At 49.5% G+C, this 16201-nt stretch overlaps 1 protein-coding gene across 3 annotated transcripts in view; it reads left to right on the top strand.

Annotated features, from left to right (window-relative positions):
- The window catches only part of CERS4 (ceramide synthase 4), a 183451-nt gene that overhangs the window by 154697 nt on the left and 12553 nt on the right, over positions 1-16201 (top strand). For 2 of the 3 annotated variants that reach the window (XM_029610800.1, XM_029610799.1), the window contains exons 7-8: positions 2131-2223; positions 11417-11545. In XM_029610800.1, coding sequence (XP_029466660.1) covers positions 2131-2223; positions 11417-11545 — 222 coding nt within the window. The remainder of the gene's footprint in view (positions 1-2130; positions 2224-11416; positions 11546-16201) is intronic. The other variant, XM_029610801.1, reaches the window with a different exon arrangement.

Raw genomic sequence — 16201 nt, 5'->3', positions numbered from 1 at the left:
ATGGAGTGCCCCCTAGTCTTTCTACTAACTGAAAGAGTAAATAACCCATTCACATCTACCCGTTCTAGACCTCTCATGATTTTAAACACCTCTATCATATCTCCCCTCAGCCGTCTCTTCTCCAAGCTGAAAAGTCCTAACCTCTTCAGCCTTTCCTCATAGGGGAGCTGTTCCATCACCTTTATCATTTTGGTTGCCCTTCTCTGTACCTTCTCCATCGCAATTATATCTTTTTTGAGATGCGGCGACCAGAATTGTACACAGTATTCAAGGTGCGGTCTCAAACTTCTCTAGATCCCTCCTCATGGTTTCCACACTTTGTAGGATGTCTATACCCTGTTTCAGATTTTGATATCATCGCACAAAAAAAAAAAGCATATCGTCCCTGACAGTCCTTCTGCAATATCACATACGAAAATGTTGAGCAGAACTGGACCAAGGACCAATCCCCTGTGGCTCTCTGCTGGTCATTTCCCTTTCCTCGGAGTTTCCCACAACCCTTTATTGCCTCCCATTCAACCAGTTTCTAACCCAATCAACCACTTCAGGGCCCATACCTAGGGCACTCAGTTTATTTATAAATCACCTATGTGGAACCGTGTCAAAGGCCTTGGCGAAATCCCAAGTACATCACATTTAACAACTCTGCGCATAGAGAAAGTGAGCTTCAAGCTTTAGTAATTCAAGATCCTTACATTAAAATTAAAAAAAAAAAAATTGACTGGTTTTAAGGGCTCATTCAAAGTTTTTACCAAACATATCTCAGTTCCATTTCAATCGGACCATTGTATTACCGATGGTTTTTCCAAAACCTCACTCATCGAGCGCCGAACGAAGGCTTCAGAACATTCACTCTGCTTCTTGTATCGCATGATCAAACCAGGCAGGATCTTCCAGGGAAGAAGCAGATCCTGGCAGCATTGGCTTTCAAATTGTATTTCTTTCTGTTATGCTCAGTCTGGCCATCAACCCCCTGCACGGATTAAAGCACCACCAAATCAGGGAAAAAAAATCAGCATCAATAGTTTAAACCTTAGGTCAGCATCTATTCCAGAAATTTGAAAAGCAGCCTCGTGGGTTTCCGTTCACACATTTATGAAGCAGTAATTTGTGATCAAGCAGCACTAAAAAAAAAAACCTCTTTAAATTGAGAGTCAACTCCATCCTCTCAATGGCTTGCAAAAACCACTTAATAAATTTATTTACAGCTTGGGAGTTCGCACTTGTGTAGATGGATTTATCCTGCTTGTCCACAGAGAAAGCAAAGCTGCTTACCTGTAATAGGTGTTCTCCGTGGGCAGCAGGACACAAATTCCTCCCCAACAGTAAAACCTAACTAGGGATAGACTGAGGTAGCCCGTCTGGTAGCCACAGTGTGGGAATTCCCATGCGTGTTCAGAAAGGCTTTAAGCTTTCCTGTGAGCTGTAGAGAATAATATTTTATGTGTCGGCGCCGTTGGACGATATCATCCCTTTGTGTGGCTAGTTTGTCCTGTTGTCCACAGAGAACACCTATTACAGGTAAGCAGTTTCGTTTTACTCGGCATGGAGGGCGGACTAACCGGCCTGTAGCTGTGAGTCTCCTCTTTGTGAAGAGGCACACACAACCTTTGCCTTTCTCCAGTTCTTTGGAGTCACTCCTGATTCGTAAGGCGTGGGTGAGGTGGAGAGGAACCAGGAAGGAGGGGAAAAGAGAGGGGTAGGGAAGACGAGCGAGGTGAAGGAGAGGAAAGAATATCAGTCGATGGCACCACAGTATCTGCCCCTCCTTTTATAATAACCTGAACCTGCTCATGTGGATTATACATGAAATTCAGTCTAATTTCTTTTACGACCAAGTTGAAAAAAAAAAAACAGGATGGACTGTGAGAATCCAGGAAAATGTTCTTAAAAAAGATGACAACCAGGTCATCCCGATCAGAGGGTGTAAGATCACAGGTGATGCTCCTCCGGTCATGCTTGCTCTTCGAGAGGGTCTGCAGTGACATCGATTAAAGAATTTAAAATGTGAAACTGTAAAAGTTAAGTTTTGTAATCAGGGCAGGAGAGTCTTTCACTTCTCTCCGTTGTGTAAATGTCCCAAGCATGTGACGTGAAGCTCTTCCCCCTTTCTGTTCCCCTGGCCTGCAGCCGTTACTGCCTGTGGTGTACTGGTACTACGTCCTGGAGCTGGGCTTCTACTGGTCTCTGCTGCTCACCATGGCGTTCGACGTGAAGCGAAAGGTGAGTGCAGAGTGCGCGAGCCGCTGAGACATCGGAAGGTCCACCTTCTATGCCCTGATACTCGTACAGCCCGGACAGCCGCAGGGTGCACCTTCATCGGAGCCCCAGGGGAGTTAAGAATAAAGCAGAGGCAGCTGAAGCGCAGACACTGCCACAGCTACTGCCGCTGCTGCCACTTACCATTTCTGCAGTCCCGTTAGATGCATGCAGTGCTGTGCAGATAACACACCAGACAGTCCCTGCTCTCTGGAGCTTACAGTCGTATCAGAACACACAGACAAGGATCAGAGAGCCCTGTGCAGGAGTCACACTGATACCATATAAAGCAGGAACACAGTCCAGATCGTTGAAGAGGGGACTCAGAGAAGCAGTGGTGAGGTCACACTAGAAAATACACACCTTTTATTCCAAAATAAAAAGGATAAACACAGAAAATCCATTTATTGTAGCTAAAAGGAAAGGCAACATCTGAATAAGATCAAAGATGATGTAATAGAGCTAATTAGCAGGCATGAGGTTATGTGACAAATGGGGTTGGTCCTGCTGCTTCACACCCCTTGAGAGCGCATGGCATTTGCGTGGTGACGCACAAGGCGGAAGGTCAAGGTTTGACCAAGGTCAGCAGCCACGGTCAAAGTAATGTCACACAAGGAACAAACCTGCGCCTTATTCCCAGAAAGACCCACATGAGGCAGGAAGGGGGCTTTACTCACCAAGAGGTAGAGTTTAAAAGCGTTGCCCGCGTGCACGCATACGTGGGCTGCACGCGAGCAACCCGGATTTTAAAAAGCCACAAAAGCATGTGCACATATACCGGTGCGTGCATCAAAAGTAAGAGCGTGGACAAGGGGCGGGGAATGGACGGAGTGTGGGTGCCCGGGGGCGGGGCCAACAGTTACGCGCGTAACTCCGCATTTTAAAACCAGAGACCCCGCGCGTGCTTCAGCTCGTTATCCGCGTAACTTTACTGCTGCTCCAGATGGGGAGCAAGTCTGGAGATCTCGAGATGTAGTTCTTACAGGACAGGGCGAGGGGTCTGGGTCAAGTGGGGGGGCGTGCAGGATGAAGAACTGGGCAAACTGGTGGACTAACTGGGAAAAACTGGGTTGTCCCTTGTGCGAGCAGGTTTTAAAATCCGCCTGTGTGCGTGCGTAAAAGCCAGCAAAGTCCTATGGAAGATGCACATACCAGCTGTGCTCGAGTGACCTCTTAAAACTGAGAGCATGCTTATGCACGGTTGGCATATTTTAAAACATACGGACACAATCGCGCGCACAATTTAAAATTCCAGTGTATCTTTGGTCGCAGGCCGATATGCGCGCGTGTGGAAGCGCACACGTTCATTTTTAAATTAGCCTGTTGGTGCTGCTGCCCCAGACCTTTCACCTCTCCTCTCCTCAGGGCTGTCGCCACCAACCTCAGTCAAAGAAACCCTACTTGTGTTGAGGGTGACTCCCTCATTTTAGTCTCCTCAGCAGGAGGGTAAAAGAGTTCAATTCAACAAGCAAGGCCGAAATAGCCGTGACACATGGGCGACATAATCCAATGGAGCTGAATGGACCCTTCTCCCTTAGCTCGTAGAGAGCTTTTGCTCTACTGGGCGTGTGCAGGAGTTCCTGTGCAGGCATTGCCTTCTGAGCGCCTCAGTCTTTTTTCATTCTAGCTTCAGCATAGACGTGAACCCTTTCATTTTTTTTTCAGTATTATCTCTTGATGTTTCAAGTTTTATAATTTTTTTCTTTTAATACTGTGTTGCCAGGCTACCTCAGCCACCTCCCCTCCCCTCCCCCCCCAAAACAGTACTTTTCAGTGCTAGAAAAAAAAATTTAATTTCTTCATGGAAAATATCGAAAGCCTAAGAAGCCTACCATTAATGGTTTTAAGGATCGCATGTGTGGTAAAAAGATGCCGATCACTGATAGCCTGATCATGACCAAGCTTCAGAAATGCAGGGCCTGGAAGATGGAAGAGCTGTGTAAATCTCTGAAGAGCCTCAGCCATTCCTCCTCCCACAGTGAAACTTCTAGCTCCCTGGGTACAGAGTTGAGCAGGAGCTCCTTGAGTAGCCTCTCCCCCTCATTGGAACAGGCCTGGGGCCCCGCTGCCTTTTTGGGGTCAAGCAAGCAGCTAAAGCACCATTATTCAGCATGTACAAGCTCCTAGAAGGGAATGTGAGGCTTGGGGTAGGCTAAGGAAAAGAAGTAACTCTCCTAGGTATCAGTGGCACATGAAGCCCCTGCATCGTTGACATACCATTTGCTGGTGCATCAAAGCCTGGAGCAATTGACACATCAAGCCTTTCCTTGGCACTGTCATTGTGTCAGACAGGAGATCCCAGGACACCTTAAACCTCAGAGCATGGATAGGTGCCATCGATGCACCAGGCTTTGGTGCTACTAACGCAATTATTATTATTCCTCAGATCACCAGCTCCTTCAACACATTCAGGAAGGATGAGAGATGCAGAGGGAGACATGCTCCACTTACCTCCATGGAGGTAAGTGGAGCATGTCCGGTAAGTGTCCGGTAAGTGTCCGGTGTCTCTAGACAAAGCTCTTGCTCCACTTACCTCCATGGAGGTAAGTGGAGCAAGAGCTTTGTCTAGAGACACCGGACCCCATCTGCTTGGCAGGGCCCTTAATCTCTAACCGCCAACTGAAGCAGATATTGCAAAGTCCTGAGGAGCCCATCTTGGTTTCTAAAGAGGATGTTCCACCCCCAAAGCCTGACTAGAGGATACAGCAGCCCTTAGACCAAGTAGCAGAGTCTGTGAAGATTTTCTTTGCCTTCCTGGTGGCTAAGAACAAGGAGGGTACTCTAACCTCTCCTCTCCAGGGTATCAGATTTACTTCCGCAAGAAAGGGTCCCCCTTGCCCCTGATCTCAGGGGCTCCCCATAAGAACCCCTCACTACTCACTTGCCGTGGAGTCTAGCCAGTCAGAGGACATTCCCCAGGAGTACTCCCCTCTGAGGCGACCAAGGACTGTGTCATCATTGATGTCCTAGATCAATGTCCCTTCTCCCTTCAGAACAGATGAAGGGTCAATGGGAATCTTGCTGGAATACTTGTCTTCACCTGAGGACCTCTCTTATTCCAGGTTTCTGGATACGTTAGATAAGGCATTGCGAGTGAATGCTTGTAAAGGTAAGGACCCTTGCACAGGTCTTCTCCAGAAACCCCAACAGAGCTGGCAGCAATTCCAATACATTCCATCCTGCAAGAATTACAAACAAGAATGTGGGAAAATATGATTTCCTATGCTCCAGTAGCCAGGAAGATAGAATCTAAAATATATAGTTCAAAAAATCCCGAGTTTCAGCATGGTGCAGCTGCCCCATCAATTGGTTATTTTGGAGTCAATTCTTAAGTGGACAAAGAAGATGCAGATATTCTCCAGTGCTCCACAAACCCCAGATTAATAGACAACTTTGGGAAAAAGATGTTGCAGAGCTCGAATGCTTAATGCTTGCATTTCCGCACCCCAGTTCTATATATGATTGGATGCAGAAAATGAAACCACTGAAAGGCCCAGTTGAGGGGGGGGGCCTTCCCTCATCTCCACAGCTGCTCTTGAATGCAGCATTCACCATCGCATTCAATCAGCATAGAAGGTGTTGGATACAATGGCCTGCTCATCGTCAGCCTCCATCGAAGCATGTCGCACAGCACGGCTGAGGCAGCAGTTTGTCCATGAAAAGTTAGTGGATGTTCCATGCACAGATGATCATCTCTTCAGATACAAGCTCAGAGAAATGTTTGCTCAGATAAAGGAGCAATATGTAGTAGTCCAGTCACTCATGGACTCAACAGAGCTCAAAGAGAGCATACTTCCCTTTTAAGCATTCTTACTTTCCAGCAATTCCAGTAGTATTGGGCTCCCTCTCTGCTTCCGCAGCAATAACTTCAGACTCGAGGCTGGCAGCATGAGAGGTGTCAACTGAATATGACTCAGAAGGTCTAGCTAAAACCTGGGCCCAGTTTTTGACCAGCTTCTAAATCCAGCACTCAACCCCCTCAGTAAAGGGAAAATCGATCTCAACCTGGAAGAGTGGCTCAAGATTACTAGGAACCCCTGGATACTCAAGATTGTAGAATCTGGTTACCGCTTGTATTTCTCACGACTTCTGACGCTTCCCCATTGTTCAGCCTTCGGTCCAGATCTATCTCACTTGTTAACAGATTTGCCTGGAGATGGAGTTGCTTTTCAAGCAGTGGGAAATAGAACCTTTCCCATCCAACCAACATAGCCAGGGCTTCTCTTCCCCACCATTTCCTTATCTCCAACAAATCCAGGAGATTGAGACCAATTCTGGATTTCCGAAGTCTGAATGGGTCTCAAAGTAGTGGAATGGATCAGAAAATTGGTTAACTAACAGATGACAGTGAGTAGTTGTAAATGGAACCTATTCTGAGGAGAAAAGTGTGATAAGTGGGGGTGCCACAAGGTTCGGTTCTGGGATCAGTTCTGTTCAATATTTTTGTGAGCAATATTGCAGAAGAGTTAGAAGGAAAACTTCGTCTTTTTCAGGATGACACTAAGATCTGCAACAGAGTAGACACACCTGAAGGAGTAGAAAAAAATTAAAAGTTACTTGAATCAGCTTGAGGAGTGGTCAAAGCTGTATGTAATGGAGAGTGAAAGTCTGATGTGCACAGATAGGGAGAGCAACCTTAGGGTAATAGTGTCTGATGATCTGAAGGCGATGAAGCAATGTGACAAGATGGTGCCTAAGGCCAAAGAGATGCTGGGTTGCATAGAGAGGCATAACCAGCAGGAAAAAGGACATGATAATGCCCTTCTACAGGTCGTTAGTGAGGCCTCATCTGGAGTACTGTTTTCAGTTCGGGAGACTGTATCTTAAAAAGGGAGGGTCTGCCAGGAAGCCCTCAACTAGGAGGGCTTTTATCCTGTTGTCAACAAAGTTCCCTGGACCCATTTGCTTGCGAACCACGGGACCTTCTTCAGTACTTGTTTCTTTCCTTTTCAGGTCTCAGTACACCACAGTGGAGGAAATACAGATATCCACTTATCCTTTAGTATTAAAGTTTATGAAAAGCCAATGGCATACCAAGCTTCCAGTAGCCAAACCACCTGTTCCATAGGACCTTAATGTGGTTCTGACACAGCTTATGAAGCCACCCTTCAAGCCATTGTTTTTCACCTGGAAAGTGTTATTCCATGTTGCGATCACATCAGCCAGAAGAATCAGAGAGCTTCAAACATTGGTACATTAATCTCCATACATATAGTTCTTCCGTAAAAGGATGGTGCTCTATACCCACCCCAAATTTCTACCAAAAGTGGTGTCAGCTTTTCATATAAGTTAAGCAAACGTGTTACCCACATTCTTTCCAAGACAACATGCATATAAAGGTAAAAAAGCTCTTCATTCATTGGACTGTAAGAGAGCCTTGGCTTACTACCGAAAGAGAACTCAGCCATATTGTTGCGACCATCACTACCAGACATCTCCACTCTGCCCTCCTTACCTCCTCTGCGACTCCCTCTTGCTCAAGTGGAAGGTTGGTTGCCGCGGCGTCTTTCTGCCGACTCCCTCCGGCGTCCCCGGAGCAGCTCGACGCTGCAATCCGCCATGATTCACAAGAGCCTAAGGGCACGAACCTCAGGGGTGTCCCCCTGAGATGGCGTCATCCGTGCCGGATATATAAGGTCTCTGAAATCGCTAACTAATCGAGTTAGCAAGGATTCGCTCTAAGCTACTCTGCCTCCTCGGACTTACCAGAGGTACCCGCTCCTCGGGGGCCTCGCTCTCTCTTTGTTTTTCAGGTCACAGTCTGGAACCAGTACTCGCTCCTCGAGGGCCCATGTTCCCGGACTGGTTGCTGAATATCTCTTCTGCCTGGAAGTCATCACTGCCTACTACACCAGTGAGTCACCATCTCTCTCTCAGAGCTTTTCCCTGGAACCAGGTACTCGCTCCTTGAGGGCCTAACTCATTCCAACACATGGACTACTTCTATGAGACTATTGTGTGAGTGTTACTATCAAGGTTTGGTACCAGAACTCTGCATGCCCTGCCTACTCACAATATTTAGTTTCTCTACAGCTCAGTCATCCAGGATCACTGTTCCAGTATCTGAGGGACTACAGCCCAGCCGGGCGCTTCCAGCTCACTACTGCCACCTCTGGTGGTTCAATATACTGTTTAATAAAAGAACTAGTGTGTGTCTGTCTCCAACCTCTGAGCCTGACCGGTGGTCCCTCTCAGGATCTTCTCCCGGGGATATGGTCATCTGCACCGGCCCAAGGATCCACCCACAACTACCACAAATAATAACCATATGACCAGGGCTGGTAAATTTTCATCTTTTACAATCTGTTATGATTTTGTCTGCTGCGCAGCCTCATTATACCTTAATTCTGACTAATATGATGCCTCCCCACCTGTAGAGGCCTCCAGTGAATTCTGTTCAAAGCTATCTAAGCTATCTCCTCAATGGCCTCCTGACTCAGCCTGTTTTGCAGCCTCTGTTCCACCAGCAGTCCTCAGCGAGCTTGGCCTCCAGCCTTCCCAAACTCCCCCTCACTGCTGGCACCACACCCAAGCTCCTTCCCTATGTAACCCAGCCCTGCCATTGTATCCTTGACTCTTCATGGAATCACCCTTGGCTCTTTGACCTGGCCACTGTTCCTTATTCTATGCCTTGTGGCCTCTAGGCTTGCTTGCTCCTTTCTTTGTGGCCTCCAAGCCTTGCTCTTTGCTTTGCCATCTCTGGGCCTACTTGCTTTGTTGTTCTTGGATCTTCTATCTTGCACCCTTCCCTGTGGTCTCTGGGCCTGCTCTCACTTCTTATCTTGTTCTGTGACCTACTCTAGGCCTTGCCTTGCCCTGCCCTGCCCTGTGGCCTTCAAGCCTGACCTTACCTTGCTACTTGCTCTGTGGCATCTCCAGACCTCTCTTTGCTTACTGATCTCTGGGCCTTTTGCCTAGCGGCTTGTGGGCCTTCTATATCGCTGCCTTTAGGCCTTTGTGTAGTGGGTAGGAAAATTGGTGATTATTTTGTCATAGAATACACAACACACTTATTTAAATGTATAGAAGTTTTACTTATAAGTCTGAGAATAAGCAATAAAAGCATATAAGATTAGAGTTTTCATTAAATAATATATACAAAGATACTTCCCCTTACGGTTTCCAATGTGAGTCTGATATATCTTAGGAAAGACAGAAACACAACATAGGAAAACTAAGAACAGCTCATCAGGCACTTCATTAATCACTTCAAAAGTTTTTCCTCTGATCTGTTATTTCTCTGATTTCAAACAGTTAGCTTGAAGTTGGTTTTTTTTATGTTGATTCTGCTGACCTTTGTCCTAGTTTCAGTCTTTCTCTAGGCTACTCCCATGTGTTCTTGAGTCCCCAACTGTCTGTCCTTATCACATTTGCAAATACGCAGGTGTGGCCAAGTGGCTACTGTCCTGTTTTCCCTGATATTTGCACAGTTAGCCTCCTGAGTAACTGCTCTTTAATATATATGATCTCATAACTTGCTTCTTGTTACAAGCAGGCTAAGAAAAATGGCATATTTATTCTCAGAACTTATAGGCCTTATTTCAAATAATTACACTAGTAATATTAGTGATTCTCTGCTCCACTACTTTCTATCCCAGTACATAGTTCTTCACATAAACTAAATAACTGCTTAAAATAATTTCCCACACATTGTGTTCTTTGTATTGCATTGTCTTGTCTAGTCCTTGTCCAGTCCTGGCCTGCCCAGTCCTACACTTAGTATCCTTTCCCTGTCTTGACCCAGCCTGTACCTAATTCTAGTACCAGCCCAGTTCCAGCTTGTCTGTATCTCTGTTCAGTCCCAGTCCTAGCTCTGTGTCCTGTCCTTGTACCCATTATTCAGGCTCAGCCTTGTTCCAGACTATCCAGCCTGTCCAGGCCATGCTCCAGACTACCCAGCCTGTTCAGTCTTCTTCCAGTCTGACCAGCCTTGCTCCCGCCTGCTTAAATTCACCATGATATTCTACTGCAGCAAATACCTACTGGACCCCAGAACCCAAGGGCTCAACCTCTGGGGGAGGGGGCTGGCTAGGTGGAAGATCGGCCAGTCCTGCCCAGCATCCAGTCTTTAGGTCCTGTACCACTCCTGAGGTCATGTACCCTGAGCAGAGAAACCCTGACACTGTCTGGGCATAGCAGTTGCCAAACGAACATTGCGGTAACTGACAGTGAAGGCACATTAGATGAGAGCAATGGCTACATCAGTGGCTCATTTACGAGCTGTATCTGCTGAAGACATCTGTGAAGCTGCAACTTAGTCGTCAGTGCATACTTTCACGTCTCATTATTGTATGGACAATCTATCAGGAAGTAACAGTAAATTTGGACATGTAGGTTGGAGCAGCCTATTCACCCAGTAGCTAGGGACTCCCCATGTGTCATGGCTAATGACAGCCCTGCTTGTCGATGGAGAAAACAAGTTTGCTTATTGTAAACGGTGTTCTCTGTAGACATCAGGATGAATTAGTCATGCTTAATACCTACCTACCTCCTTGGAGAGTCAACTACCTAGCTAAAGCTTAGCTTTAAACTTGAGTGAGGGGCACACGAGGCAATGCCCATGCAGGAACTCCCGCACATGCTCAGTAGAGCAAAAAGAGAGACGTGTCCGTTTGGCACAGTTGAATGATGTCACCCACATGTCATGGCAAATTCATCCTGCTATCTATGGAGAACACTGTTTATGGTAAGCAAACTTGTTTGCTGAGGAAATCTGAATGTCGGGTTTCACCTAATCAAGAGCCTAGACTCTCAGCCCAAGTTTGCCTGCCTGTTCCATGACGTATGTAAGGCCTGGCAGGGAATGCATTACTGGTGAATAACAGCACATCTCATTTTTTTGTGCCCGTGAGGTGCCACCGTCTCACCACAATGGAACACCTTATTGCAATTATAAAATAGTTTTTTTTAAAAAAACCAGACCTTTTAATATTTTTGGCTATAATACTTTGAAAATTAAACAAGGCGAGCTCCTTTTCAAAAAGTGTAGCTTACAGAAGATATCAAAACTGATTAAGGAGCAGCTTTTGGCCTTATCCTGTCCTTTCCTGCTGAGCTCTGGCTTACCCAGCCGAGCCTGCGATGTCCGTGGCAGGGAATCCTCCTAGCGCAGCCTGGCACCAGTTTTCACCCAGCTCATCGTCTCTCTCTTCCTTAGGACCATCAGGAGCAGATCGTCCATCACTTCACCACCATCTTCTTGATCAGCTTTTCCTACTGCGCTAACTACGTGCGGGCAGGGACGCTGGTGATGGTGCTGCACGACTGTGCCGATTACGTCCTGGAGGTGAGCCCAAGGCACTCTAGGGAGTCCAAGGGAGCGCTCAGCCCGCTGAGGAAGGCCTTCTCGCCTTAAGGACCTTCATTTTCAGCTTCTGCATTGCTTCATTTTTTTGAACGGTTTTTTAGTGATTTACAACAAAAGTGTGTATGGAAAGGGTGTGGGGGTGGGTGTGTATATTAAATGCTTTTGGGGTGCAGGGCTATGTGGAGGTATGTATATAAAATGTGCGGCGCTTTCTTTCTTCTGTCCAGATAATTCCCTTTCCTGTGATTATGTTCCTTCCTAAAATGCCCTTCTTCTGAGAAATGGTCCCTTTGCCAATCGGAGCCACTGTGGGTAACCTCTGGGGCCTTCCAGCTCGGCTCTGCTCACGAGTTCACTCTTGCAGTTACTGCTGGCTTTAAAATTCCCTGTTAAGGTGCGAGTGCGCTGCCCCTGGCACCGACACTTCCAGACAAGCTGCGGCACGGGTTTTAATGCCTTCCCTGCACTCTGCTGGCACCCGGGCTGGAAAGACACATCTTGATTTTCATAGTCCATTTATGGCGCCGTGCAGCAAGCCAGAGAGCAGATGTCATGCGGGAGGGGTGTGTGTGACAGAGCAGAGAAAGACACAGGCAGGCGAGCGGAAGACCTCATGGGATGATTTTTAGCGATGTGGGGTAGAGGATGAGAGAGACGAAGGGGCCAGGCTGAAGCTCGTCCCTGCAGGCGATGGGGACTGCATCCGAGAACCCAAACGAGACGGGTGTCGCAGCTCTGAAGTGTACGCCTGCCTTTCAACAGCTGCGCACCACGGGTCTGCCCGGAGAGACGTCTGCAGGCTCCGGTGGATCAGGTCCAGGAAGCGCTCATCCTCGCTCCCATTCTGGCTCCAGACGGGGACAGGGAGTGAGCGAAGTATCCCGGCTCTGAGTCAGGACCGGATTTGGGCAGAGGTGCCTCGGGCACCAAATTCTGAAGAGGCCCAAAATCCTGGACTCCTTCTGCTATTACCTGATTTCTGAGGGGAGGAAACCCCTTGCCCCTGGTCCTCTGCTTAGGGGCAGCCGCATCGTAAACCTGGCGCTGCTCTGTGGTATTTCCCGATTCGTGTAGTTGAGAGATGCTCTGCATACAGGCTGGCATCCTATCTGGAGACCACGACTGAACTGTCGGTGCCCCCTCTTCCCTGGGGAGATCAGCCAGCTGACAGTGCTCCCTAGCAAGAGATCAACAAATGGTGAAAGCCCCCTCCAGGAGAGGACCATCGCTCTCCACCTCAACAAGAGGGCAGCCAGCAGGCAGTATATCCCCCTCTCCCCCCCCCCCCCCCCCAGCCACGCATCAGCAGTGTCTTCCCACCCCAAATTGCTTCTCCACATTCATTAATTTTAACTTCATACCTGAAATGAGAATATGACCACCCCCCCTCCCAGGAAGACCCAGATAATATAGAAAAAAATGTTTCCCCAATGGATGCTCAAAGACCTGATCCTGAGAGCGTATCAGCAGACTCTCAAATGACAGTAGAACCAAGTCTCTTCCAGCACCCTCTCAATTCACTGCACTCAGACTGTGCTCGCCTAACCTTTACATGAAACAGTGCCGTCACTGCACCCAGAGTGTGTGCTCCCTCACCTCCCCTCTTACAGTGCAGTCACTGCACCCAGAGTGTGTGCTCCCTGACCTCCCCTCTTACAGTGCAGTCACTGCACCCAGAGTGTGTGCTCCCTGACCTCCCATCTTACAGTGCAGTCACGGCACCCAGAGTGTGTGCTCCCACACCTCCCATCTTACAGTGCAGTCACTGCACCCAGAGTGTGTTCTCCCTGACCTCCCATCTTACAGTGCAGTCACTGCACCCAGAGTGTGTGCTCCCTGACCTCCCATCTTACAGTGCCGTCACTGCACCCAGAGTGTGCTCTCCCTGACCTCCCATCTTACAGTGCCGTCACTGCACCCAGAGTGTGTTCTCCCTGACCTCCCATCTTACAGTGCCGTCACTGCACCCAGAGTGTGTGCTCCCTGACCTCCCATCTTACAGTGCCGTCACTGCACCCAGAGTGTGCTCTCCCTGACCTCCCCTCTTACAGTGCAGTCACTGCACCCAGAGTGTGTGCTCCCTGACCTCCCCTCTTACAGTGCAGTCACTGCACCCAGAGTGTGTGCTCCCTGACCTCCCATCTTACAGTGCAGTCACGGCACCCAGAGTGTGTGCTCCCACACCTCCCATCTTACAGTGCAGTCACTGCACCCAGAGTGTGTTCTCCCTGACCTCCCATCTTACAGTGCAGTCACTGCATCCAGAGTGTGTGCTCCCTGACCTCCCATCTTACAGTGCCGTCACTGCAGCCAGAGTGTGTGCTCCCTGACCTCCCATCTTACAGTGCCGTCACTGCACCCAGAGTGTGTGCTCCCTGACCTCCCCTCTTACAGTGCAGTCACTGCACCCAGAGTGTGTGCTCCCTGACCTCCCCTCTTACAGTGCAGTCACTGCACCCAGAGTGTGTGCTCCCTGACCTCCCATCTTACAGTGCAGTCACTGCACCCAGAGTGTGTTCTCCCTGACCTCCCATCTTACAGTGCAGTCACTGCACCCAGAGTGTGTGCTCCCTGACCTCCCATCTTACAGTGCAGTCACTGCACCCAGAGTGTGCTCTCCCTGACCTCCCATCTTACAGTGCCGTCACTGCACCCAGAGTGTGTTCTCCCTGACCTCCCATCTTACAGTGCAGTCACTGCACCCAGAGTGTGTGCTCCCTGACCTCCCATCTTACAGTGCCGTCACTGCACCCAGAGTGTGCTCTCCCTGACCTCCCATGTTACAGTGCAGTCACTGCACCCAGAGTGTGTGCTCCCTGACCTCCCATCTTACAGTGCCATCACTGCACCCAGAGTGTGTGCTCCCTGACCTCCCATCTTACAGTGCCGTCACTGCACCCAGAGTGTGTGCTCCCTGACCTCCCATCTTACAGTGCCATCACTGCACCCAGAGTGTGTGCTCCCAGACCTCCCATCTTACAGTGCCGTCACTGCACCCAGAGTGTGTGCTCCCAGACCTCCCATCTTACAGTGCAGTCACTGCACCCAGAGTGTGCTCTCCCTGACCTCCCAAGTTACAGTGCAGTCACTGCACCCAGAGTGTGTGCTCCCTGACCTCCCATCATACAGTGCAGTCACTGCACCCAGAGTGTGCTCTCCCTGACCTCCCATCTTACAGTGCAGTCACTGCACCCAGAGTGTGTGCTCCCTGACCTCCCATCATACAGTGCAGTCACTGCACCCAGAGTGTGTGCTCCCTGTCCTCCCATCTTACAGTGCAGTCACTGCAACCAGAGTGTGTGCTCCCTGACCTCCCATCATACAGTGCAGTCACTGTACCCAGAGTGTGTGCTCCCTGTCCTCCCATCATACAGTGCAGTCACTGCACCCTGAGTGTGCTCTCCCTGACCTCCCATCTTACAGTGCAGTCACTGCACCCAGAGTGTGCTCTCCCTGACCTCCCATCTTACAGTGCAGTCACTGCACCCAGAGTGTGTGCTCCCTGACCTCCCATCTTACAGTGCAGTCACTGCACCCAGAGTGTGCATTCCCTGACCTCCCATGCTACAGTGCAGTCACTGCACCCAGAGTGTGCTCTCCCTGACCTCCCATCTTACAGTGCAGTCACTGCACCCAGAGTGTGCGCTCCCTGACCTCCCATGCTACAGTGCAGTTACTACACACAGAGTGTGCTCCCTGACCTCCCATCTTACAGTGCCGTCACTGCACCCAGAGTGTGCTCCCTGACCTCCCATCTTACAGTGCAGTCACTGCACCCAGAGTGTGCACTCCCTGACCTCCCATCTTACAGTGCAGTCACTGCACCCAGAGTGTGCACTCCCTGACCTCCCATGCTACAGTGCAGTCACTGCACCCAGAGTGTGCACTCCCTGACCTCCCATCTTACAGTGCAGTCACTGCACCCAGAGTGTGCGCTCCCTGACCTCCCATCTTACAGTGCAGTCACTGCACCCAGAGTGTGCGCTCCCTGACCTCCCATCTTACAGTGCAGTCACTGCACCCAGAGTGTGCGCTCCCTGACCTCCCATGCTACAGTGCAGTCACTGCACCCAGAGTGTGCACTCCCTGACCTCCCATCTTACAGTGCAGTCACTGCACCCAGAGTGTGCGCTCCCTGACCTCCCATCTTACAGTGCAGTCACTGCACCAGAGTGTGCGCTCCCTGACCTCCCATCTTACAGTGCATTCACTGCACCCAGAGTGTGCGCTCCCTGACCTCCCATGTTACAGTGCAGTCACTGCACCCAGAGTGTGCGCTCCCTGACCTCCCATCTTACAGTGCAGTCACTGCACCCAGAGTGTGCGCTCCCTGACCTCCCATCTTACAGTGCAGTCACTGCACCCAGAGTGTGCGCTCCCTGACCTCCCATCTTACAGTGCATTCACTGCACCCAGAGTGTGCGCTCCCTGACCTCCCATGCTACAGTGCAGTCACTGCACCCAGAGTGTGCACTCCCTGACCTCCCATCTTACAGTGCAGTCACTGCACCCAGAGTGTGCGCTCCCTGACCTCCCATCTTACAGTGCAGTCACTGCACCCAGAGTGTGCTCTCCCTGACCTCCCATCTTACAGTGCATTCACTGCACCCAGAGTGTGCGCTCCCTGACCTCCCA

The sequence above is a fragment of the Rhinatrema bivittatum genome, chromosome 8 (assembly GCF_901001135.1).
Source record: "Rhinatrema bivittatum chromosome 8, aRhiBiv1.1, whole genome shotgun sequence".
NCBI classification, from domain to species: domain Eukaryota; kingdom Metazoa; phylum Chordata; class Amphibia; order Gymnophiona; family Rhinatrematidae; genus Rhinatrema; species Rhinatrema bivittatum.
Note: the sequence above shows the minus strand (reverse complement) of the source record. Positions and strands in the feature narration are given on the sequence as shown.